We start from the raw sequence: 27,652 nt of genomic DNA, 5'->3' as shown, positions 1-27,652 counted from the left end.
TTCATTTCATTTCACCAATTCACATTACACCAAAACCTTAAAGCTTTGAAACTCTAAAGCTCTCAAGTAAATCCCGAAGGATCAAGAAAGCCCACTTCGTTCTTCGTCAAATCCTCCTTCAAGATCAAGCCCCAACGGCCCTTGAAGAACTTCCACCAACTCAAGATCAAACCCCGATGGCCCTTGAAGAAATCCGCACAACTATTATTCAAAGATCAAGCCCCAACGGCCCTTTGGATCAACAACTTCAAGATCAAGTCCAAAAGCCCTCGACGATCTGTTCATCCCTATTCTTCAAGATCAAGCCCCGATGACCCTTGAAGAAACTTCCAACTATTCATCTGAGATCAAGCCTCGACAGCCCTTGGATCAACAACACATCAACAAACCAACTTCTTACGGAGATTGAATCAGAGGACCAAATTACAAAGATATTGTAACCCCAAAATCATTAATACAAAATATTACTTTGTACACGTGTTCTTGTCTCGTTCGTCGTTAGAAAAATTCACGTTTTCAAATTTGGCATGCCTAGTGGGACAATCTCTACCGCTCATCTTTATCCTCAAATCCACAAAAAGCGCAAATGGCATCAAGAAAAGATCAAGTTGTTCCCGCAATCAAAGCGAAGAACAAAAACATCCTCGCCGCAAATGGTGATATTTCGGGCATCACAACCCAAAGCAAGGCAAGAGCTCTTTCTGCCACCTCTGCATCAACTTTGCTAAAGGAACAAGAACACCTGAAGCACGAGCCTGTGATCACATAATTGTTAGTTCAAATTCCAAGATGAAGTGAAATGGTAGCTAAGAAAAAGAAAGATCACTTACTAGAAGCCTTCTGCTTTTTTCTGCCAGCCCCGACTGGGGAAGCAGTGGAGACAGTGGAGACAGAATGAGCTTTGGAAGCTTTAGAGACATAAGCCCTTGTCTTCTTCTTAGTTGGAGTTGCCCATGAGATAGGCAAGACAGGTTGGAGCTCAGGCTGTTCTTCGGGCTTAGATTCTGAAGTTTCCACCACGGTTGCCCTTGTCCACTTGGGTGCCACAAATCTTCACTTCGGGCTCGGCCTCTCCCTCGGAGTCTCCAAATAATTCAAAGATATCCCTTGCCTTTCCCATTGCGTGACTAGACCTAGCGTCTTACCTCGCAGCCTCGGTAGCAGCTTTTTGGAGGACAAGCGCATCTACAACCTCTTCTTCTGGCCCGACATCCATTATTTCAATGTTGCCTTGGGCTGCAAGTTCAAAGTAAGCAAAAGAAGGGTCAGTGGAAGACAGATTATAAAATATCATAAAATACAAGTTAGGAGAATAAAAAATACCTATGAGAAGAAGCTGGTTCTTTTGGTGCACCATCTCCTTCCAGCTTTCAAGCTCGCTCGGCTTAGTATAGGATTTGATTGAGAACTGCCCAAAGAGATGGTCATGAGATTCCCTGAGATCCCATCTATACTTCTTGGCCTACTTGGTCTCCTACCAAGTAGAGAATAAGGGAGTACATTCAAAATTTAGTGTCATAGGCTTTCAAGTAACCTTGCTCATTACTTCTAGGCTATGTCGAGCTACCCGAAAAGTGACTTCTTAGGGAGAGTGAAGGCAATAAAAAGTGCCACAATGTGTGGAGTAAAAAAAAAAAGAAAAAGGAACTGGAATAGCTTGCGTGAAGACTAGTTACCTACCACAGAACCACAGAAGTTCGGGTGGTAGATTTCTAGCCCGCATTCATAGCCACGGTCGCTATGTACTCCCTAAGCCAAGTTTTTTTACTGGAGGCAGCTGATAAATTTCTCCTTGCAAAGTTGGCTGGCATCTTCCCCAAAAGCATCTTGGAATGCTTGGTCTAAGAACCAGGGATACCTCCTGAGTATTGAAGCTCCCCACTACAAATCTGCCTGAGTTCAATAGACTCTGAAGAAGTAGAAGTAGGAGAATGTGGCGTGGTTGGTTGGTGATGCCTCGGCCAGAATACGAATAGGAGCCACTCTTTCAGGAAACTAGAGGTTAGGTGCCCAAAGTTCAGGGAAGTACCATTGCAACCACAACTGGATCATCCAGGTTGATCGGTTGAGGTTAGTTTCGAAAGGTTCACCCCTTGTCATCTTGAAGAGAAGGTGATAAAGATGGGCAAGAAGAAATGGCCATGTAGCCACATCGTTAAATGAATGCAAGGCCTCCACCAAGGGAACCCACTCCAGTTTTACTCCCTTGGATTTGTTAGGGAAGATATGGTTGTTGAGCCAGTACAAGAGGAAGTATATGTGCTCTTGATCCCTATTTGCTATGGCAAAAGAGGGGCTGAAGGCGTCTTTGGCAAGTGGGATGAAACCTTTGAATGAAGTCTCATAGCTCTTGAAGGTTGAAGAATCATACTCCAATCGGATGATAGAGTCGGAGACGTCCGAGGCTTCAGCAGTCGAGCGAGATAAAGAGGACCAGTTATGGGTAATATCCATGACTCTGCCCGAGGGCCTTAGCCCGAAGACTTAAGCAATTTCGAGAAAGTTTGGGGTCATGAGACCCATCCTGAAATCGAATGTGTTGGTCCAGTGTTCCAGAATAGAAGAGCTATGGTCAAAAGCTCGGGCTTGGCGACCACCGTGACTTTTGAGAGCATGATGAGCTCGTAAATGCCATTATTTATCCACTTCTTCTTAAAAATGGGTTTAAGCTCATTTACCCATTGTGCCCAAGCCTCATCCTTCATCAGAGAGAAGCCTCTTCGATGGGTAGACCACTTAGAGGATGAGATGTCAGCTTTGGCCGAATACGAGTTGTGGGTGAACCAATTGGTCTTGGGCATGTTGTTCTCCACAAAAATTGGGACCCTTGAAGTCCAGGTAGGTCCCAAAGAGTGTATCCATCCCTCTTCAAAGAAAATGGAAGTGTTCAGGCCAGCCCGAGGGCGATGAAGGCCATTAAGGAGGCGACGCATGTTGACAATGCCTTCGCCGGATTCATATGCAGGACAAGTAGTTTTGGGGGTCATTGGTTGATTTTGAAGAAAATGGGGGAAAATTGAAGTCAGGAAGCGAGAAAGAACATTGAGCAAGAGAGTTCTGAGAAATCTGGGGATTTTGGAAATTAGAAGGATTGGAATTGCTAAAGTAATTTGACCGAGAGGTTTAAGTGAAGGTTATATAGTAAACAGTTAGTAAACGTTAAAAATCATGGGTTAGTGCAAAGTTTTAGTTAACAATGGCTGTTTAAGTGGCGCAAGTCCTGAGTAAAGGCATGATGTTCATTTTAATCATCATTGACGCCTCAGATTGCAGACTCAACAATAATTAAAGGGGGCACTGTTTGGGTTAATATTTGAATATTGGGCTTGAATGAAGGAAAGCCCAATGATGCCAAATTAAATGAAGACTTTCCCGAAGCCCAACATCAAGCCCATAGACAAACTGAAGCTTTCTCAGCCAAGACACAAGCCACATGTCTATAACTGAGATGACAAGTGATGGACACTGACTTACTATCAGCCAAAAAGCATTTTCCAATGGCACTATAAGTAAAAAGCTAATGACTCACTACCCTTCAAGAGCTTTCGGGCAAGAGCAAAGCTCTGACCCTCGGGCCAAATCGCCTATAAAAGGAAGAAGAGACAATAGAGACAATGACTCTCAACCAATCAAACAAAAAAACATACAAACTCTGCTTTCAAGCCAGATTTTGCATCCAAAAAGCTAAAATCTACCCAGATTCAGTCCTTTTAGCGATAGTCTCCTTAGAAAAGCTATCTTTGTCTAGTATAAAAGCTCTGCGACCACCCCAGTGTAGTAGTATTGATTCCCTCATGTAAACTTGTTTACCATCCATCCTTTTTAGCATATAGTCCCTGTAAACTCAAATGGATGCAAGAGGTTCAACCTTGCCAAATAAGGGGAAATCTTGCCCGAGTCTCTTTGTTTGTCCTAGAAATTAGTAGATCTATTGCTTGATGCACTATTCAGCATGTATTCAAGTCATTTCCACCTATTTTCTACTTTAAGAGTCCCATTTACATCTATATCTGGTTGACTTAATGGATCTTTTTTCATTAAGAATAACTTGGAACCAAACAAATGACTTAAAGGGCATTGGACTCCCTCCATTCGAACATACAAGATCATGAACTAAAAATCCTTGGTGACAAGAAAAGAAAAAGAACTTAATGCAAACTTAACCCACCTGCGACAATCCTTTGATAACAAGAAGTTTGAGTAACTTGAGGTGCAAGTAATCAACTTAAAACACACTTATTCTACATCTGCTATACTGAAATAGAAATGGCACGCCTAAGCATTTTGTTAGTTTGATTGAGAGTCTTAAGGCCTACACCTAACGCCCCACAAATGCACATTTCAGAACTAACTTCAAGCTCTTATTGCAGCACACAAGACAAGCAACAGCCCGACTACCAAACATACATATCCAAAGTGCCAATCCCTTGGGAAGCTGTACTGAGGTCCATAGACCCTCTCCAAAGAAATCTTTGCCTAAACAGGATGTCTAATTCTTACATATAATAATCAAACGAAAGTAACTTAAAGTAAATGAAGGAGGCAAACTTAAGTTTCGTCAAGTTGGCTAAAGTGGTGTGTTTTCTCTGCATCTAACTCAATTCAGTTTTCATAATTTAAATAAATTTAATATATTCTTCCATTGTTTGTAAACAGAAAAAAACAAAACAAGAAATGTGAATGAAAGGGAAATGTTTGGAGGAGGACTGGGGAATTGATGGCCACATTCTCCAGCCTCTTATCTTCTTCTCCATAAAAAAGTACCCATGACAAGATAACAAAAAAGTAAAAGAAAATTAACAGTATTTGAAATAAAAAAAATCTAAATAATATTAATTACTATTATGTAATACATAACACTTGGATGTAATACAAACCAACATTTAGCAGTAGTCATTTACATTTGTCTGTCTCCGGTTGAGGAAGCTTTATTGTTGGTGTTGATCGTCATCTTTATTAGTTCATTGGGCTCACCAGCAACCATGTAGATCTTCACTTCTCCTTAAGAATTCAGAGAAGAGAGAGGGAGGGAGAGAGAGAATGGAATTTGATGAGCACGAAGAGCAAGACGAGGAGATGGAGATGCAGGCGGCGCCACCGGGTTACGCCTCTGTTGCAGAGAGTTCCAGGCCCAAAATGGGGCCCGCCGGCGAGGAGTCCGTCTCCAGTTCTCGAAAAAGGGGGACTGCCGCAGCACCCAATTCCACCACCACCACTACCCTAGCCACCATGGTCAGGTACAGGGAATGCCTCAAGAACCACGCCGTCAGCATCGGCGGTCACGCCCTCGACGGCTGTGGCGAGTTTCTCTCTGCGGGGGATGAGGGCACCATCGACGCCCTAAAATGTGCCGCCTGCAACTGCCACCGCAACTTCCACCGCAAGGAGTCCGAGGGCGAGTTAATTCATCACCACCAGGGTGCCGGTGGGTCCCACCAGCTTCACCACCACCACCATCAGCATCAATTCTCCTCAGGCTACTGTCGCCCACCGCCACCGCCTTCTGGCTACCTGATCACCTCGCCGCACGCAAGGCCTACACTAGCCTTGCCTGCGGCATCCATCGGCGGCGGCGGAGGGTCTCATAGTAGGGAAGAGGGAGAGGACGTGTCGAATCCAAGTTCGAGTGGCGGTGGAGGCGGAGGAGGATTTGGGATGAGTAAGAAGAGACACCGGACAAAGTTCACGCAGGAGCAGAAGGAGAAGATGTTGGAGTTTGCGGAGAAAGTTGGGTGGAGGATTCAGAAACACGACGAGGCGGCGATTGAGGAGTTTTGCGGAGAGACTGGAGTGAAGCGCCATGTGCTCAAGGTTTGGATGCACAACAACAAGCACACTCTTGGTAAGAAATTAGTGCCCTAATTAACCAAATTTTATTTGATTTAATGCCTACTTGGCTTGGCTAAGTAGCTAGCTCAGCGAGAAAGAAATGTTGCAGTGTTCTAATTACCCAGTTAATTAATCAAATTATGTTCGTGTTATGATTAATCTTTAGCTTTAGCACCCTTAACTCATGATCATGCAAGTACAATGATGATTTTTCTTAATCTAGTGTTAATTAATGATAATTTAATTAACTAGCTAAGCTTAGTTAATTAGATAGGGTTTCATCACTTGGTTTCAACAAAAAAGGGTTTCATCACTCGATTTTAACAAAAATAGGTTTTCATCTAAATTTCCTTCTTCTGATTAATTTGTGTGATTAACATCTGGATTTGGTGCTAATTAGTTAACATATATACTGATTAAGACCACATTAATTTTTTGACATGTTTTGCTCAGTGCAGCTTGTTCTCACTGAGATATAACGTTTGCCCTAAAAACCCAAAACTGGAATGCTGTTTCTTTCAACTGGAATTGCGTTTTAGGGCAGTTTTTCTATTTCGAGTAAAAATAGAAAAATGGAGAAAACCAATAGAAGAGGGAAAGCTTATGATCATTTAAACTAAACTGGGTTCTGATTAATTAACTAATTAATTAATTAGTTCCCACTAATCACATGATTAAAGACCCAGAAAATTTCATAAACTCCAATCGAAACGTGTAATAAGCATGCAAAGCAAAGCTGAAAACTGCTCTCGCTTTGTTTTGTTTATTAATTTAATTTATTATTCTGGATTACTTTCTGCGTTTTGGGTTTTTGAAAGTTCATCCACATTTGTCAATCTTATCCTTATTTTCTTCCATGATCACCGCCTTATCTTGCTTGACCCTCTCTCTATCTCTCATATTAATTTTGGCTCAACCTTCATATTGCATTAGTCTGTGGACACTTCCATCTCAAAACTGGAACAAGATGATAAAATTTCACCTATTTTTGAGCTTACCGGACACATGTGATCTCATCAACTGGATTTGTTTTCATTTATCTACTTTCTTTTTGAAAAAGAAAAGGAAATTCCTTTGGTGCTTTCCTATTTTCGAAAAACTAATTATAAGCATGTAACGGCCACATGATGTAGTATGCTGCGACGTGGTGTGTATATGTAAGTCTTCATTTCTATAACACGCGTATTGGACCACATTTTTGTTCTACTTGGTCGTGTATGCTTGTTGTTTTGTTTAGCTTATCTTTTACGCGTAGTGTTATAATCTCATTCTTTTTTTCTCTAGTTATGAATGATGAATAAATTTATTTATTTGTGAGAAGATAATATTAATTCTTATGTGTGAATCAGTGTATAGTTTAAAAAATCGTTTGTACTAAGAGGATTTTCATACTCTTAATTTGTCTCAATTAATAATGATCAAAATCCTCTTCGCTAGTAACCTAAAAAAGGGGTTTCATTTTTACAAGTCTTGCACTACGCCCGTACGATTTTAATCAATTGAATAAAATAAGCATCACCCGTACGATTTTAATCAATTGAATAAAATAAGCATCACTAATTATTGGTCTAGTGATAATTTTCTTTACATTGTGAGAAGAAATATGTAGTTTAAATAACCCCACCCACATTGATAAAAATAAAATTTGAGGAAATGATCCATAAATTTTTTGGTTTTTACTTTAAGAGGAAAAATAACTATTTCTTTACCAAATAGAAGAAGGGGTTAATCGTTTCGCATGGAACAACATTAATGGATGCTCGTGGAAAGCCTCAGAGGCTATGGAATATATGATGGATGGATGATTATCTTAACATGTATTTTATGTTTTCTCTGATTAATTTTAGCAATTCAATCTCAAGTTCCTAATTGATCTGGTCGACGAAATTCAGTTGCATGAACAACTGAACAAGTACATTCCCTACAATGGTCGCATGCGAAGCACTTATCCTTTTTCGAAAAAGTGAAGATCATTACATTAAGAAAACTCCCGCTTGTCCCTCTACTAAAATTACACATCCTATAGGAGAGTTACAGAAACAATTACACGTCCTATATTACTGTAATAAATTTCGATTATCGTAGCTAGCACTTGATCTTCTTAAATAATTGGTCAATTTCTTGACAGTAGCAAACTACTCTCTTCCAGTTTGTAGTACTTCTTTTTTTTTTTTTTTTTTTTTTTTTTTTGAGTTCTTCGATATTTTTACATTAGAAGGAAGGGAAGTTCGGCTAAATAACACAATGGGCAGCCTAATTTAGTATCGAATTTGTTATCCAGGAGATTCAAAACTAAGACCTCTTACTTCTAAAATGAATACTACCAGACCGTAGTACTGAGTGACTCTGATTTGTAGTGCTTAACTGAAGAGAGTACTATCTATGTAAGCATCATTTACGGCATCACCATCCTCAAGAGCCAGCATAATCATTAGATCAGAGTCACAATATAGCATATATATATTGAACAATCTTGAAAAATAATACTTCAAAACTATACATATATGTACCTTTAAATAAGATATACATCGGTAGTTTAGTTGACAAATAAGTATGGCATTTTTTTAAATGTGGGCAATCTCGTTGGTATTGTTAATACTACGAACTTAAAATTGTCAATATGTGATGGATATGACTGTTGATATATATGTCGTAGATATTGTGTCTGCAAATGTTGTTCATTGTAACGTAGAAGAATTGTTTATATATTAAAATATCTTTTGAAGTTGTATCTAAAAAATAAATGATTTAGAACGTAAAATCACATCCTCGACAAAACACTAATAATATATATCTTTTATTTACTACACAATTAGTGGAGTGGTAATGGTAATGGTGAAGATATACGGAAAAGAAATAGTTACGTAATTAGTGGAGTGGAGGATTGAAGGTGTTGGAAAAATTATGTAAGCTCGTGTTGCTGCTGCTTTATTCTAAACACGTGGCCTCTTTATCCAAGGATCTGATCACAAAATACAAATGGGACTGACATTAAAACTAATATATTTGTGTGGGTGAAGTGCCGATTTAGTCCTTAAACTATCACCTCAATAAAAATTAGGCCCTTGAATTATTTTTTCGGTAAAATAAGTCCTTAAAATCATTAAAAATTGCTAATTCCACCCCTACTATTATATTCAAAGCTATTTTATCCAATTTTGTGTCAACTTAAGTCACTTGACATACTTTAGAGTGTAATACCATCATTTTCTCACCTATTAGCCCTTAACATTTCATATAGGTTGTGAATCTAACATCTAATTTACCCTCCAAAATTAACTTACACTATTTCTTGATGAAAAACTACCAATTTGCCCTCTAATGTGTATCACATGCAAGTAACATAACTTAAATTGACAGAAAATTGAATATAATAGCTTCGAATATAATATTAGAGACGTAATTGGTAGATTTTTATAATTCAATGACTGATTTTTCTGAAAAATAGTTTAAGGACCTAATTTTCACTAAGGTAATATAATTCAAGGATTAGATTGGCAGTTCACCTTATCTGTTTATATCGGTTGTAAATATAGATGAGTAACATCATTGTACGTATTTTTGTTTGTAGTAAAAGAAGGATAATTTTCCAATACGTGCACATCCACACATTACTGATTCTTGATTGTTGATACATGTACGCTCAATTATGATATTGTGCATGAATTAATGGCTAGAAATTATTCGGGTGCAACCGAAAAATGAGTTTTATAAGGTTCCATTTTACCTTAAGAAATGACTTATATTTTCAATCAAGTAACTTCTTGATTTCTTGGAGAACATCAAACTTAGGCGTTGTTTGGTATTGCCTTTGCCACTATCACCACCACCACCACTGTTGCCATTGTCGTTGTCGCTATAACCCCTATACTCACCTCTGCTTCTATTATGCTTTTACATTGCTATTCATACTCGTATAATTTTGCAAAATACAGTTTACCAAACATCTAATTACTTTATTTTATAGTTAATTATTCTAAAAGCATAATTGAAGTAGTTTTTTAAGTGATCAATGATAATGTAGCTTACATACACATTATCCAAATTGAATCGCACCTACATGTAACAGGCTATATACACATTTCTTCCCAAAAGATGCGAACTGAAATTTGAACATGGTAAAGATAAATAATGATAATCCCTTAAATTACAAGCCTGTTGTTTTCTTGTGCATTTCTAAAGGCCTCAATTGTGGTTGCTCATTCCATAACCACAATTCTACAATGCCTCTGTCTTCAGAGAATCAGAGCAGTTTATACAATTGTGGAAATATATTACTTATGGATAGTGATGTCAACACGCCTTTTTTTTTTTTTTTTTTTTACTTTGAGCATATCTTCTGATATTCTTGACGGTTAATTTTTTTTTTAATTGTTAAATCTAACTGTTACCAAATTAGAGGGGTGTGTATGAGGTGAAATCATTGTCCTGTCTGATTATTTGATCTCCAATTAGTATTACTGATTTCTGTATTTGTACTATCTCCCACATATATTGGTGGAATCTATTTTTATTAAATAGATGATACAAATAGATGATAATTATAGCATTACTTAAAAAAGAATATACTAGATTATGTAAATTATAAACCATCGTAGGTAAGTTCTTATATTAGAGAGCAGCTTATATGACACAGGTTCTCTATCACCGTGTGATCCATGCTAATGACACAACACCATGTAAGCAGAAACTTATATGTGGTATTATATCGTTGACATAAAACGTCATCGCGATGGTGTACCCGCACCATGAAAGTCCCCTGATTGGGCAAATAATGGACCCCTACAAGCTACCTTGGTCCATCTTCAAATTCTTTCTGATCAAGCTATGGGCTAGAGCTTGAGCCCAAGTGTAGGTGTACGTCTTGCAGGTGCAGGAGTAGGCCTGGGTCAATACATGCTGTAGTTTTTTGGAAAAATCGACCTAATGGACCAGACTAGGCCCTATATTCTAAAGCTATACTCTTTTTTCTAATTTTCTTTTCAACAAAAGATATTATCTACAACGAAAAAGAAAAGGTAGCCTTAACCTCATAATGAATTGTAATAAAGTGATTCAAATTCTCCTTTAGCGAAAATCGAACCTTAACTATCACTTATAAGTGAAAAAGAATATCACTAAACCGTAGTACTAAGTAACAATCTTCTTCCTCACTTGGTAATTTTATAGAAAACAAAATTGCTCACATTCGGAATATGCAAGTTTTCTCGTTGATTGACACCACATTCGCAACAAAGTTATAGTCTGAAAATATCATGTATACAATCACAAATGTCATTTACAACAAATATAGACTCCACTAAAACCTCCGACGTCCCAAATACCATCAATCGCTACAACGGAAAAGTAAAGTTGCAATCTGTGGGTTCCGACAAGAAATATAGCACAGCAATTCCACCAACCGAACAAAAATACATACACCATCCACATTATAGCTCATGGATTCCATATTCCGAAGGATAATTCATCTCCGTACATGTTTTGCCAACATGATTTCCTGTTGCTTACACTGATACGCTGTGGGTATGAGGATGCGGCTGCAGCGCTTCTTGAAGATGTTTCACAGCACTATCGTAGTGCACAAAGCTCATGAACCAAAACTCATGGTTGTCAACAGAGACAACCTGGATGTACTTTTCAGCTGCTTTCACTTTGCTCGTTGATGGATTGACTGCCTTCAGCTGATGTAATGGAATAATCACCTACATATGACAAGGAATCAAACCAGATTATGTTGATAGCTAACAGAGACATTTTAACGTATAAACAGTAACTCAAAACCGAATGAAAGAAAAAAAATAGAGCAATTAGTGGGATCATAATAGTCTTTAACATGATGAATAAATAATAAAATATAGAGTTTCGGTTTCACTACTTGTAAGTTGTAACACTTAAATAAGAAACCACGGCATTTTACGTATTTAAAATGCTTCACCAATCAGACGGTTTGGCTTTATACTGATATATAGATAGGACATGGACATGCAAAAAAATATGCGTCAAAGAAATAGCTGGCTTGTTAAAAGTATATTTGGAAAAAGATTTTGTGTCAAAAAAAAACAGATCTTCTCTCTTAAAAGGATTGTCAAAGTGCCATCTACATTAACGACGACAATAACCAACAAAACAAGCATGGGTTCAGCAGCAATTAGACAACTAAAGGGAAGAAATCAAAATATAGGATCGTTCTCAATACAAGATTTTCAAGATCTTCTATTTACCCATTACCTTGCTTGGCCAACACTTTCAAATTTCAATTAATATATAAATCCTTTCATCCTCTGTTCAACGTTGAGGAAGGTAACAATCATTAAAGTCTTTAAGCCTTTCCACCTACTAATATCACTCGAGATTTTAGCTGTATTCTTCCTATTGCGTGTTCTTTGTCACATCATTCTTAACGACAGCCTTGTCATGTCAAACATTTCTGCATTCAAGTCTATCAAAATATAACTAGGTACCTCATGACTAAATTGTTAATGTATATAAAAAATAAAGATCAACCAACGTATCATACTCCCAAACTAAAGTTAGAGTTCCTATAATACCAAGTTCAAATATTTGAATCCCCTCGCCAAGATTGACCCATTAAAGTCAGCACCACACCAAAACCTTCAAACAATAGCTACGTATCTCAAAAGAATCATTCAATACCAACCCACTAATAGTTTCCAAAAGAATAAATGCAATCGGGCTTTTAATGACCAGAAATCATCATAAGGAAATGATAGTAGTACACAACCTGACCATATGTATTGTGATAGACATAATAAGTAAAACCATTTTAGCAAAGATTAATCTCAGAACTGAGAAAGACAAATTAATGTAAAGTGACATCTTACAAATAGCATGTTTCTTTTTATTAAGTGTTCATACAAACCAACACAAGGTTGAGTTACCGAACTCAGGATTTAGGTTGTCATGGTCAAAGGTTGTGTATATCCTTCTTACCTCATGAAACGTGATTTCCCTTTCAGGTAAAACCAACAACTGAAATGTTTTGACACCTATAGGTTGGGGGTAAAAAATTAACAAAGGGATATATTGCTCACAAGGTCAAAGTAACACAAGCACTAAGCTAAATTATGGTTTTTTTTTTTTTTTTGGGGGGGGGGGGGGGGGGGGGGGGTGTGGAGGTGGGGTTGGTGGTGGTTGGTGTGGGTTTGGGGGGAGTGGCATGGCTATGTAAATTAGTATATGCGACACTACCTACTTGTGTGTAACATTTGGTCAACCCAAGTCACTCAACTTGAAATCAATTCTGACACATCGCCTTACACCATTCGGTCAATTGGCCTTCAAAAGAGGGTGATGTCAATGGTTGAGCCAAATCACCACAAAATTCGAAAACTACAAAGTTCTTTGTTTATGTTTTCCTTCTTTTGACTCAACTAGCCCATAACTGGAATACATAATTGGAGGCAATTACTACTACAATATAACAAGAAACCTATAGATTACATGTACCTATCCCTGAGGTTAAGTGGAATTACAGAAACCTCCCTCCTACTTTTGAGAAATTAAATTAATCTACAAAAAAAGCTGATCCCTCATATTTTTATCATGACCTATCTTTCAGAATCTCAGATTAAACGCACCATGGAAGTGAAATCTCTATTTTCAATTAAAACCTACCTCAGCATTCAAACTGTCTCAGCAGTAAATTTTATTTCAGAGTCTTAGACCTACCAAAACACAAGAGAAGAGTCTAATTTCTAAAATTGAGCGGAAGTTTCTATAATATCACTAACGTCAAGAGGTTAGGTAACTTACTCTATTTTATAAATATCAAATCATGTAATATGAAAGTTAAAAATCTGAGAGAAATTCAAACTGCACTATCACCATTTGGAAGCATAAACGGCTCCTAAGTCATAACTCCAAAAAGGCGACAATTGGTTCAAAAGCATAGGCAAACAGAAGTAATCCAATATACCTTATAATAGCTCCACTCAGTCCGGTCACCAACTGTGTATGAAAGGGGATCGTCACTGCAAAATGCAAGCTTAGCTGATGACAAATATAAAATTCCCATTACCGGGCCAGCTGATGTGGATAGGTAGCAAGCAAATGTCTTTAGAAGTTGCTCCTCTGGGACAGTCTCAAAATTGTGTCGAAAGATCTTCTCATAACCACCTTCTGCAAGTACTTTTGTGCTCTGAGCAATTCTTGTCACAGCGGCATCAGCAAAACTGGGTCCCGTTTTCACTAGTTCAGGAAAGCAGCAGTACATTCATTATGTCTCACAAATACAACAGCAGAAAGTTTACTATGAATTCAGTACATGATGATGATGCCAATGATGAAGTCGGTAGCAAAAACAATCCAGAGGCAAAATCCTAACTCCAAAGATACTCCAACTAAAAGCACACATATTGAATCCATTCCTGATTCCCAACTCCCAACACGCAAAATTGACACCAATCCTTCTACCAAACAGGAATGCTTCGCATAGAAATGTCATGCAATTGCTTAACCATGTTGGAACAACACAAAGACCGCAATTAACAGCATACTAGACATAACATTTGCTCGTGGCAATGAATTACATCGGCTAATACAGAATTCTAGAGCATGCACAAGACAACTGTCATTGCGAATTCACATTCAAAACGTTCAAATAACCAGAATTGAATACTTACAGTGTTGCCACATGTTGCCAGCAAGATCCTCGGCCTTCTTGGTGGCCTCCGCAGCCTTCTTTCCCCATTTTCCGAGAGCATCTTTCACTGAATCCATCGATTCTAAGACCCACAACAAACAATACAACACAACAACACTCACAAATTCATCATTTCAACAGCAAAAACCCTAACTTATCAAAGAATTGAACACACAAGTGTTGGTTGGTTACTCACTCTTGACGGAGGAGGGGGGAGGCGGCGCAGGAGTGGCGACGTAGGGATTGGACTCCGCCGGCATGGAGGTGGCGGCGTCGCCGGGGATCGGACCGCGAGCCTCGGCTTGAACCACCGGTGGCGGAACAGGCGGCTGCACCGGCGGGCCCTCCGACTTCGGGGGCGGAGGCGTTTCAGAGGCGATGGAGACGGAGGTCCAAGTTTCGGAGTGGGGAGGCGGAGCGACGTCGTTGAGATCGACCTTAGGGTATGGAGCGTAGTGTTCGGAGTGAGATGGCGGTGGCGGGTGATCAGGTGCAGGCGGTGCTGCTGCCACCTTGTGGTCGGTCATTTTGTAGTGATTGGGACAATGGAATCTTTGTCGTGTTTGGGAATTCAAACGGCTTGTTCGGCGGCGGAGTCTGCGAGAAGACAACTGGTGCGAAGAGATTAATTTGGGATTTTGGATTTTGAATTTTGGATTTTGGATTTGGACAGTTTGTAAAGAGGGGAATTTGCACAGTCCATTTTGTAGTCAAATAGTCAATAGGCCCAAATCTTGACAAGTCATGGCCGAAAAGGTAATTTTATCCTAACAAGGCAACGTATCTTTTTCTTCTTCTTTCTTTTCTTCCGCTAGTTCACTCCGTTCCTGTGTATTTTTTTTTTTGAAATTATCTCTCATGCTATGAATCTTCTCTATGGTCTTACTTTTTCAGCAACATGTTGGGGTTGTGATGTCATTTCATTAACCTTCCTTATGACTTGATTCACATGACCACCTCGGTTCACCTATTTCAATTCAAGCTCCAAATTCAAATACGAAAAATAATTACTCACCCCAACAAGTTCATTACTAGAAACTTGTCGATTATGAAATTAAAGTTCATGAGAGAAATTGACCCGTTATAAAGTTTAGGGGGTAATCGGCTGAAATTAAATTTCAAAAAAAAATTAGCTAATTATAAAAGTTCAAAAGAGAAAATTGACTAATTATAAAAATTCAACAAATTTACGAGGCTTAATGGGCCTATGACCAGTTTTGAACCACACTTCTTGGCTGGACATCGGAGAGGTGAAGTTGCCATAAGCTATCCCATGCAGGGTTGACATAGTGCATTGGTGAATGATGTTTCTGCAGACATGAAGTGGCCTCAAGGTAAACCACATAGATCCCATTTTCGGCTAGAACATGTGTGTTTGTTCAAATCAACTACATAATCAGCCACTGTTAGATGTCTAATTTCAAACTTTCCTCCACCTGCAGCATAGGCAATCCATAAGCCACAACCCTCGGTGTGTTTTTTCTTTCCAAAATCTTCAGAATTCTTGGTCCAACAAATAAGATGATGAATTTACCCTCAAATCTAACGGGAAAGTGGATGAAATTTTCTCAAATCTAACAGTAAGGGGTTAATTAGCTGATTTAAAATAGTTCAAGGGTCAATTTCCTAAAAAATCGTTTAGATGATCAATTCAACTGACTCAATAATTTAAGGGATCAAACGACATTTTATACATTCAATTTTTAAGTATGCACTCAGTATGGAGGGATCATCATGTTGTCCGAATGTATGAGCACTTAAATAAGTCCCAATGTTCACCAAAGAAGATCCAAACTTTATGACCCAACAACTCTTCCAGTAGGAACAACCATGTAGAGCAGTGCCCAGTCTTAAACAAGTTAGAAATCCTCTTGCGACCTAAGTATCTTTGTGACCGTATATAAAGAACTATGTTGATTTAAATCGGTCTCCACTTGACTTTACAAAGTACATTACCTAATGTTACTACATGAGAGAGGATCCTCACTGGATCCTTTTTGTGAGGATTTTGGGGATCATTCAATCACATTCATTCATTATACATTGTGGAATCAAATTTTGTCAGGTACTGTTTATATTCAATTTTAAATATAAAAAAAATTACAATGATTTTGACCCACGATATACGATGAACATATGTTAATTGAAGATCCCCAGAATCCTCACAAATAGGATCCAGCGAGTATCCTCACTTGTTACGACATTATCAACAATTGACAAGTTGTCCAACACTTTAAGATGTGATTATTAATACCAAATCAGTTCTCCAAAAACAAATATATATATCATTAACGTAATCTACTTTTTTAGTGAAGTTTGTAACTAAAAAACATGCTAATAAAGTGTTTGGCTGAACAGCAATTAGGATCATTAAAAGGCCTCTAAAAGAAAAAAGGCCTATAATCTCTGCAGTAACCTTTAACTTAACTAACAGAGACGAACGTTTGACATTATATCAAATCCGTAAGTTGATGTATGACATTATATTAAATCCGTAAATTAATGTATGACATTATAATATTTAAAAATAAAGTAAGAATTTACTATGTGAACTAAAATTAATGCGGTAAAATGTTATTTTTCCAAAAAATCACAAATAATTAAATAAAAAAAAAAGACAAAGATGTAACACAGAAGACAAGAGTTAAAAGGACAAATGATAGTCGTAACCTAAGCAACTGTACTTCCTTTACCAAAAAAAAGCAACCGTATTTTGAGCTTAATAAAAATAAAGATTATGATTCTCTCATCTCATCTTTTCATCCATTTTCATCTTATCTTCTCCCATTCTCTATTTTGTCTTTTTCTTTCAATAAAATAATTAATATAAGATGTTAATGCATCTTAACCGTGATGATTCAAATAGAAAGGAAGGGAAAAAAAAGAAGAGGAGATAATCCTACTCCTAAAAATAAAGAGACTGATAGAATTCACTTGCAATTCCATCCACTTTTTTTTTTAGTTAATTTTTATAATATTTTGCTACAAAGGAAAATAGAATAAAAGAAATGAAACTTTAACGAAAAATTCCTAATACTGTTTACTTTAATGAAAAATTATATTTTTACTCTAAAAAGTTAATCCTGGTACTATTCACTTACAACATATTTTTATCTTTTCTGTTAAAACTCAAAATTTTCTAATCATTTTCATTAGTTTCTTTAAAAAAAAAATAAGGGAGTAAAGAGAGTTGGCAGTTTACTGACGCGAATATACTGCGCGTGCATATAACGCCAAACAGTTGTATTTTCTACCTTTCGTTTCGTCAGCCTTTTCTCAAAAGCAGCCCCTGAAGGAGCTCCAGTGAAATACAACTGTTCACTCCTTTTGGATTGGACCGTGCCTTCACTTTCTTAGAGAAAGCGTACGTACTGACAGAAACCTTTTCTTTTTCTAATTGTGGATGTAACTCATGTAAAATTTCTTATCTTAATAAGATTTTTCTTTTGTCCTATAGTTCTATATCATGAAGAATGATACTTGACTAGACGAGCCCTCCTACTCAAAATTTTTCGTATTTTATCCATAAATCTTCTTGGGATAGAAATGTAAAAGCATTACGAATTATCTATCTATTTACTACAATTAATTCACTTAACGACCTTAGTTTTGATTCAGTTTTTTTTCAAAATTTTTTATAGAATAATATGAATGGTTCTAATTATAAGTACAAAGTAAATCAGACATGAAGAATTTTGGGTTGCCAAATATTGCTAAATAGCAATATGAAATTAATTTTTTTTTTTGCAAAAGATAATAAAATAAAGTCTTAGTAACTTGCTTACTTTCATTGACAAATGAATGCGATAATTTGAAGTATTCCTATAGATACTCCAGTTTAATATCTCTTTGCGGCGGGAAAGCTAATTTTTCTCGAGGCGTTTGCTACTCCAGTTTATTCTCATTTGTACATGAAACTTTGGTCTCTAATTAGTGTTGACTAGTGTGATTGTTTCAGCTTTCAACTTTGATCACTTATAATTATTTTATCGTTGGGATTTTCTTGGTAATTTTACTAACTGGTTTAACGAATTTTAGTTAACGAGAGACATATATAAATATTGGAATTGGATCGTCTCCTGAGCACAAGCTTAGGATCCTGCTGACCAGCCTACGTGAGCCATTTGATCGGTTACAATTATTATAACTTTTAGAGGGATCCCCTGTTTGTAGCCGTTGGATCAAAATTCAATAGCTTACGTGTTGGTCAGGAGGATCATGAGCTTGTGCTCAGGAGACGATCCAATTCCATAAATATTCAATCAGTTTTAATAACGTTAGGCTAAGTTAACTCCCACTTGTTGATTGTCACCAAGTTCCAGTTAATTCCCACTTGTTTTAAAGGTTATATAAGCCACAAGTTAAAACCAATTATTTCTTCTTGTTGCTTATTTGTTGTTTCCTTTAGCTTTTTTATATGGGAAAAGGATCCTCGTCGGATTCTTTTCCTAGGGATCCGAGGGATCCCATGATTATATCCGTTCATCATACATCGTACGGTCAGAAATCATTTGAAATTTAAAATTAAATATAAATAATACCTGGCCGCATAATGTACGATGAACAACCATAATCATGGAATCCTTTTCCTTTCATATGGTTGGTAAAATCAATTCATGTTTAAGTTATTTATTTTTAAGTATCGAATTACATATTATAATGTGGGAGCTACAATATTTTAACTCTTCAATCTATATGCAAGGGAAGTCAAACCAATTTATTCAGCTTAGGGTTGACGAGTTAAAAGTAATTTATTCATCTACTTCTTGTCTTTTATAGTAGTTTGAGTAATTGTAATACTTATGTATAGAAATCAGGCAGCCTGAGTTTAATATTGATATCACACTCAAATTTTCTAACTTACTATAAAATTGTGATTTTTATATGGGTTCAAAATATTGGTGTCACACTTACTTTTTCTGACATTTTGTAAAGAATATTAATATAGATGTATTTGAAATTTACTGTTGAAGAAAATCGAATCTAAAATTTCTCATTTATAAATAAATTAAAATATTACTAAATCGTAATACAAATCATGCTTAAACCTACTACTAATGTAAGTAAAAGTAAGTAGTGAGAAAGGAACAGTTCACAATTTTACTGACCAAAAGGGAGTTGTCCACAAATTTACTGACCAAAAGGGGGTTGTCCACAAATTTACATGAAATGTTAGGGAGAAAATAGCAAAAGAAAAAGGAAGAGGAAAGAAAGAAGGAGATACTAATCCTAGAAGAAAAAGAAAAGGAGAGAAAAAAGACAAGGATTGTAAAGGGCAAAAACCCCAAATAATGGAGGAGAAGAAGTGTGGAGAGCCATTGGATGGGATGGATAGTACAGATAAAAGAGAGAGAAACAAGAGAGAGAAACCATGGAGAATCCCAATGCTCAGAGAGACACTGAGACACAGACAGCATAGCCATAGCCCTACTGTTCACTCTCCCCCTGTGACCAATTAATTGTTAAATTAATCCCAACCCATCATCTCCATTTCTCTGCAGATCACTCACACCCACCTCTCTATCCTTCTCTCTCTCTCTCTCTCTCCTCTCTCTCTCATCAAATCAAAACCCCCAAATCCAATTCACTCCTCCATCAGAGCCCCATAACGTGATCTGATTTAAAAATTCACCAAAAAAGATTCGATTTTTGATATTTTTATTTGATCAAAAACCCAAAACTCAGATCACCATCCCAGTTTCAGAGATTGTTAAGAGAGAGAGAGAGGGAGAGAGAGGAGAGAGAAGTGAGAAGGAAGGGCTTTTATGGTTGAGGACCCATCAATCCCTTCATCCTCCTCATCCCAAATGTCCGAGGATGACGACCGATCTCCGTCCTTGGATCTCATCGACGGTCCAATCCCCTCAACCAAGTCCCGCAACTGCTCCGGAGTTTCTGTGTCCGGCGGCGGCACCTCCGTCGAGTACACCGTCCCCTATCCGGACCAAGTCCTTGAGAATGTTCTCGAAAACGTCCTCTGCTTCCTCACCTCCCGCCGCGACCGCAGCGCCGCCTCATTGGTCTGCAAGTCCTGGTACCGCGCGGAAGCCCTCACCCGATCCGAGCTCTTCATCGGCAACTGCTACGCCGTCGCTCCCCGCCGGGCCACGGCCCGGTTCACCCGGGTCCTGGCCGTGACCATCAAGGGCAAGCCCCGGTTCGCCGATTTCAACCTCATGCCGGCCAATTGGGGGGCCCACTTGGCGCCGTGGGTGTCCTCCATGGCCAAGGCGTACCCCTGGCTCGAGAAGCTCTGCCTGAAGCGGATGTCCGTGACGGATGACGATCTTGCCCTCTTGGCTGAGTCGTTTGCTGGGTTCAAGGAGCTCGTCCTGGTTTGCTGCGATGGGTTCGGGACCAGTGGGCTCGCCGTCGTCGTTAGCAAGTGCAGGTACTTTGCTAATTTCGTTATTAGTTTCATATCAATTTCTTAATTAAGTTTTTATTAGTGTAAACAATGGTGGGCTAGTTCCGTGAAATGGATTTTAATTGGGGTTTGAGTAGAAAGGTTGAAGCTTTAATGGGTATTATTGTTTGGATCTGATTACTGTTTTTGGATCTATTTCGGGCTTCTGGGTTTGTTTGGATAAACTGCTTAGTCTTTTTTCCATATGAAGCATTTGAATCAATGAAGTGCCTAGATGATGTGAATTTGCAGTGGGGAATCGAATAGTGGGGTTAATGTGTGTATGTGTGTGTGTATTCTGCAGACAGCTTAGAGTGCTTGATCTGACTGAAACCGAAGTTATGGACGATGAAGTGGATTGGATATGTTGTTTTCCAGAGAGTCAAACGTTTCTTGAATCTCTGATGTTCGATTGTGTGGAATGCCACATAAATTTCGAGGCATTGGAGAAGCTAGTGGCTAGGTCACCTTCCCTGAAGAAACTGAGGTTGAACCGCCATGTTTCAATTGGGCAGCTATACCGCCTGATGGTCCGAGCTCCTCAACTGACGCACTTAGGAACGGGCTCGTTCAATTTATCTGAGGGCATGGCTCAGGGTGATCAAGAACTGGATTATGTCTCTGCGTTTGCTGCGTGCAAATCCTTAGTTTGTCTCTCTGGGTTCCGGGAGATCTTGCTGGATTACATTCCTGCAATTTTCCCTGTCTGTAGTAATCTCACCTCTCTGAACTTGAGCTATGCAAACATCACTGCGGAACAACTTAAACCAGTCATATCCCAATGCCACAAACTCCAGTCTTTTTGGGTATGTGTTCTGTGTATTAATGCGTAAACACTGGAGATAATTGACTTTTGAAGCCTAATATGGATATCTTTGTGCAGGTACTCGATTCAATATGTGATGAAGGACTTAAGGCAGTGGCTGCAACTTGCAAGGAACTGCATGAGCTTCGGGTGTTTCCTGTTAATGCTCAGGAGGATGCAGAGGGCCCTGTTTCTGAGGTGGGTCTCGAAGCAATTTCTGAGGGTTGTAGAAAACTGCGGTCTATTTTATACTTCTGTCAGCGAATGACAAATGCAGCTGTAATAGCAATGTCAAAGAATTGCTCAGAGCTTGTGGTGTTTCGTCTTTGTATAATGGGGCGCCGCCGGCCTGACCATGTTACTGGTGAACCTATGGATGAAGGTTTCGGAGCAATAGTTATGAACTGTAAGAAGCTCACCCGCCTTGCTGTGTCGGGCTTATTGACTGATCGAGCATTCAGCTACATTGGAAAATATGGAAAGTTGGTTCGAACCCTTTCAGTTGCCTTTGCCGGTGATAGTGACTTAGGGCTTAAATACGTGCTTGAGGGCTGCCATAAATTGCAAAAGCTTGAAATAAGGGACAGCCCATTTGGGGATACAGCATTGTGTTCTGGTTTGCACCACTATTACAATATGAGATTCCTTTGGATGTCTTCGTGTTCGCTAACACGCCAAGGTTGTTGGGCAATTGCTCGAGAACTGCCTCGCCTCGTGGTGGAAGTGATGAAGAGTAATGAAGGGGAGGAAGAGGGTGATAATTTTGATACGCTATACATGTACCGATCCCTTGAGGGTCCCAGGGATGATATTCCGCAATTTGTTGAAATCCTGAGACCTGGCATTTAGCTTGAAGCTGTTTCATCTCTTACTGTGGTGGCATCTGAGCAAGTTAAACACTTGTTTGTTGGGGGAAAAACGTTCTGCGGGTGACTTTTATATAACCCGTGAGATGGTTCCTGCTGTGGCTTTTGATTCTTTGAACGAAGGTGAGTAAACAACTTACAGTCCTGTGCTGGGGCTGTTGCAATGACGATCAGGTGCCACAATTGCAATGGCATTCACAGCACTGTCTGACTGCATTTCTTCTCGGCTTTGGTTCTTCCCGAACTCAGAGGAGGGGTGCAGATGCTGTGGATCAATGGCTCTGCAATGTATTGGATTACCCAAATGTTGTATTGGTACGCTTCTAAATTTCATGTTTGTTTTTGCTTCCATATTCATTTGATCATAAACAAAGGCTACCGGAGGGGGTGAAGGGAGGGTTGATTAGAGACTCACAAGCTATCCCATCTTCAGAGGAATTGGGGAAATGGAAGATAGGTCTTGAAGCGGACGACCGGACAGATTAAATTTACACGCTCCTCCCCTGCGCCGCCGGTAGAGAAGTAAAGGAAGAGAGAGCTTAGTCTGTTTATTTTGATTCAAATTGTAGTTTATTTTTTAAGCTGTAGACTGATACAATCTTATCTCATTCTCTCTCTCTCTCTCTATCTGCAGTTTCAAAGTGTTTGTTTCTTTCAGATGTGTTGTTGTAGTATCTGACTCTTGAATTTATTATTGTTATTATTAGCAAATGTTGATCATCTGGTTAATAAATGCATAAATATGCATGGGACCATATCCTTGCCTATTTTTTTCCTTGGGCTGTGGAATGATCAATAGGCACTGAAATAAATCCTTAATGATTTTCTGGATTCAAGAAACCCGCGGCGGTGTCGGGAGTCCACCCGCCCCCACCCGCCCCCGCCCGCCACAAAAGATACGAGTTGGTATCAGCTACCGCCGGTCGGTGGAAACCGCAGAATGAGCAACCTGGTCCTGAGACCTCAGGTGCAAGGGAAAAACCCTAATCAATAAAAATTGCTGTGCTTACAAAAGTTTTCAGGTCCATTTTTGGGTACGAGTAAAACCTGTATATGGTTAAGAGTGGGGCCCTTCATCTGATGACTTGTCACACCCCCGTGATTGCGTTATAAAGCAGCCAACTCTAATGACTTCACAAACTCCTCCTTTTCTCCCCATCTCATAATTAAAAGAAAAAAGAAAAAAAAAAATTTATCTGCCCTCTTTGTTGTTTCCATCAAGCAATATGGAATCGCGAAGATTGTTTAAAAAGACGGACTATTTGGTAGCGGGAATACCTAAGACCAACCTTTAACAAAAAGCAAGTGGTTTCCCTCTCTGCTTTTTAACCCGGTCTCATGAATCGTGGTCATTCTGATAGACGACGGACAATCCATGAGGGTGGATTGGGGTCTAATTGCTTCGGATAAGCGGGTGTCATGTATGGGCGCTTATCCACAATGCATATGGTGGGCATAGTCGCTGACAAAGAATGAAAGGATGATAACCTTTGCTTTTTGATTGTATCATTCCTTCTAAGTTTGCTTTTATTTTTCCTTTTTTCCATCAACCATCCTTGTCCCCAGAGAAAAAGTGAAGACCCAAAAAAAAAAAAAAAAAAAAAAAAGCCTGATAGAGACCTTACACAAGGACGAGGAGCGACGTATCAATCAATCTTAGCCGTCCATTACATAAAATGATCCCTTGTGATTGAGCCGACTCACCTACTTGCACGCATCAAACCCCATCATTTTTATCTAAATACAAAACTTCACCAAATTAAATGGCCCTCGAACACAACCCCATTTGCTTAGCACATGCATTATACTGTTTGTTTAACAGACCCGCACATTATTAATATGTGTTTGCAGTGGGAAGCTCCACTTTTTTAGAGAATGACATACATAAAACTGATTTATCAATAAGTAATGTTTTGAATTAATCATACATTGCTATATATACGTCATTGAACGCCACAAACAACACAATGACAGTAACATATAAGTTATTCTCCCTTCTTCGGAACTGACTGGTGGAGGGATACGTAGATCAAAAGGGTCACCCACAAAACTGGTGATTAAGTATGTGGTCACGTGTATGGCATAAGAGCTTGCTGGAATACCATTTATTATTATTTAACCAATTAATTAAACACATAAATAATGAAAGTTACAACTTATTAATATAATCATGCATTTAAAGGAGTGGTCGGAAGGCAGAGAAGCAGAGAAGCCTAACGGACAAAACAACTAATATGTAATTGGCTGGTGTTTGAATCCAGTGTGTCAAGTGGTAGTGGGGTGTGCTCTTGTTCTCTTCTGATGGAAAAATTAAAAATTAAAATAAAATAAAATAAAAGTCGGTGAAGCCAAAGGAATTAGGGTTTTTCTTAGTTTTTAATTTTTTTTATAATTTTTTTTATTCAATTTTATAATTTTAACTTTATTTGTGTTAAGCACATTCATGGCTGAACTAAGCACGAGGTCAACCACTAAACTTTATTTGTGACAAATCCTATTTTATTTTTGGGGCTTTTAGATCTAGGTCCAAAAACATAGATGATTTTTAGGAGTGAGTCCAATTATCTAAGTACATGTTTTTATTTCTTTTATACTCATTTTATATTTTTTTTAAATATTAAAAATCAATTAAAATCTTCTAATATTATGCATTTTCAACTCCAAAAAATCTAATTAATATCTTACAACAAAAAAAAAAACTAATATACTAACATAAATTATCTACAAAACATTGTACCTTAACTCAAGTAACAAATACATGAATATATATATATATATATATATATATATATATATATATATATATATATATAATACCTATAAGTGAGATATAAAACCTAACTAAAAGGTAGGAAAAAACATAATATACCTACAAGCAAGACACATGAATATGTGACACGTTGATTATAAAAAAGAATTTGTCATATAGATACATAAAAATAATTAACCTGTGATATAGGTTGATTATAAAAATTAAAAATAAAATCTATAAATGGGGTTTAAAGCAGGAGGAAGAACAAGAAATAACAAAAAATAAAAATAAAAAGAAATAATCAAAGAGATAATTAGGAAGAAATTTGATTTTTATAATAAATCTTATCATTGAATAGATAATTATTGATAATAAAATAATTAAATTTAAGGAATTGGACTTATTTTAATAAATTGGACTATTCTTACTATTGGCTAAAAAAATTGGACTTATATCAAGTTTTCCCTTTATTTTTTTGCTTTTGTAGTTTGCCCACCATGCTTTTCTTGATTGAACCTCTTCCGTAACCCTAATTAGTGAATCTCTTAAGAATAATCAATAACTTTAAACATTTGGTCCCATGATCGTATGGTATGTGCTATGGAGATTACAGTACACACCGTCGTCAGACACTTCGTTTGGTAAGCACAGGAAGAGCAACTCGACTCTTTTTTGAGTGCATATAAGGTCCGCTAATTCTCTAATGTGAAATCCGCAATCTCAACACTATTAATATGGATACTAGATATATGTGGTGCATTGGTTGATAGAAATTATAGGACACAATCTGAAACCAAATTGAGTATTATCTCAAATATCCGACTCCTAATTTCGTAATAACATGAATGAGTTTCTACTTAACCAATTTTATCAGACGTGTTTAAAATATCGGTATAGGTGGAAATATCGAAATGTAAATTATATAATCATGGATATATCAATATAGATATAAGCTGCATTCGATGGAAATTATAGAATTTGCAATAAGGTGGCTATATCAACTTCTTTAGATTTAGTCAAAATCATAGAAAAAAATTTCCAAAAAAAGAAAAAAAAATCAAAAGTTTGAAATCTAAGATAGGTTTTGGCAAAATTTTTGTAGTGAATTGGTGAATTCATAAATATTCATTGATTTTCCTATATCTCACCGATATAAAGTGAAGTTTGCATTTCATCCCCTTCCATATCAATTCTTAATTTTTCGAATATTTCGACAAAAATATCAAAAATTTCGTGAATAGCTTAAACACTGATCAAACGTGAGTTAGCTAATTTTTTGATTAATATATGTTCTTATTAAAGGTCTAAAGTAACGGAGGCAGATTGTCTGCCTTCCTATTTGGTGCCCTTCCCATTTCCTCCTATTTTGTGCGGTCACGGTTAAGCCACGTCAACATTTTATATTGATTTTTTTATAAAGATAATAAGAAAAAAGCAATAGGAATATAAAATGTTGATGTCACTTAACAATGACGGTACAAATAGAAGAGGATGAGGAAGACACCCAAACAGAGGCAGACAATTTGCCTCCTTTTTGAACAGGCATGTCTGCTACGGCTAGGGTTTTAAGATAACCTTAAGCTATTCAGCTATGAGTTTTCCGAGAGGCTTCAAGTTGTAAGTTACTTTCAATATAATTAAACTTGAACTTTGGATCCAATCATGGGGTTGATAATTTAATTTTTATATAACATTTTTATAATATTAAAGGGTACGGTCTTTTTAAATTTTAATATTTAACGTTGCGTTTGCCGACATCTTAGCTGATGAACTAAAACTCGATTATTTATTGCTTTTGAATGACAACTAAATTTTATTAAAATCTTAAAATTGGGGTTTGGTATAAAATTAAGTGATAAAAAATTTAGGGTGGATCGGTGAGGGTTTGTTTGGCAAATCCCTTTTCACATGCAACGTGTTATGTAACAAAATTAAATTAGTAAAGCCAGTAAGACGCAGACAGCGGCCGAACCAAACATGGCATATGCTGCTGCTAAATAAATAGTAAGAGGTGGAAGCCAAATCCAAAGTCCAAGTGAAGGAATAGATGTTTAACCAATCCTCTTTGAAATTGTGTAAGCATATCAATCAAATACAAACAAATCTATGTTTTGATGTAAACCTAATTTTTGACTGATGTGGCTTAGTTATCGAACTGTATAGAAACAATTGAATGAAATTTATAAAAGTATTACGAACCGTTAATGTATTTGTTAATAGATTGACTAAACTACTTTAGTTTTAATTTATTTTTTACAAACATGATATTTACAGAGTGATTCATAATATAAACGGTTATGATGATAAGCACAAAGCTCTATAATTCGAACAC

The 27,652-nt window shown here is 37.6% G+C and overlaps 3 protein-coding genes across 3 annotated transcripts; 2 read left to right on the top strand and 1 right to left on the bottom strand.

The window, feature by feature from the left end:
• The first annotated feature begins 4,865 nt into the window (after window positions 1-4,865).
• LOC137718379 (zinc-finger homeodomain protein 2-like) lies at window positions 4,866-6,058 on the top strand. The gene has a single exon (XM_068457917.1). It carries the CDS (start codon window positions 5,041-5,043, stop codon window positions 5,860-5,862), a length of 822 nt encoding a protein of 273 aa, XP_068314018.1. The 5' UTR covers window positions 4,866-5,040; the 3' UTR covers window positions 5,863-6,058.
• Window positions 6,059-11,026: 4,968 nt separating this feature from the next.
• LOC137717269 (GEM-like protein 1) lies at window positions 11,027-15,155 on the bottom strand. The gene is made up of 4 exons (XM_068456576.1): window positions 14,688-15,155; window positions 14,472-14,573; window positions 13,766-14,037; window positions 11,027-11,531 (listed from the first exon to the last, which is right to left on the bottom strand). The coding sequence occupies exons 1-4, from the start codon at window positions 15,016-15,018 to the stop codon at window positions 11,334-11,336; spliced, it is 903 nt and encodes a 300-aa protein (XP_068312677.1). The 5' UTR covers window positions 15,019-15,155; the 3' UTR covers window positions 11,027-11,333.
• Window positions 15,156-19,756: 4,601 nt separating this feature from the next.
• Window positions 19,757-23,285, top strand: LOC137717268 (transport inhibitor response 1-like protein). The gene is made up of 3 exons (XM_068456575.1): window positions 19,757-20,882; window positions 21,202-21,703; window positions 21,781-23,285. Exons 1-3 carry the CDS (start codon window positions 20,257-20,259, stop codon window positions 22,549-22,551), a joined length of 1,899 nt encoding a protein of 632 aa, XP_068312676.1. The 5' UTR covers window positions 19,757-20,256; the 3' UTR covers window positions 22,552-23,285.
• The last annotated feature ends 4,367 nt before the right edge of the window (window positions 23,286-27,652 follow it).

The sequence above is a fragment of the Pyrus communis genome, chromosome 15, assembly GCF_963583255.1.
Source record: "Pyrus communis chromosome 15, drPyrComm1.1, whole genome shotgun sequence".
Taxonomy (NCBI): domain Eukaryota; kingdom Viridiplantae; phylum Streptophyta; class Magnoliopsida; order Rosales; family Rosaceae; genus Pyrus; species Pyrus communis.
This window is presented reverse-complemented; position numbering and strand designations above follow the sequence as displayed.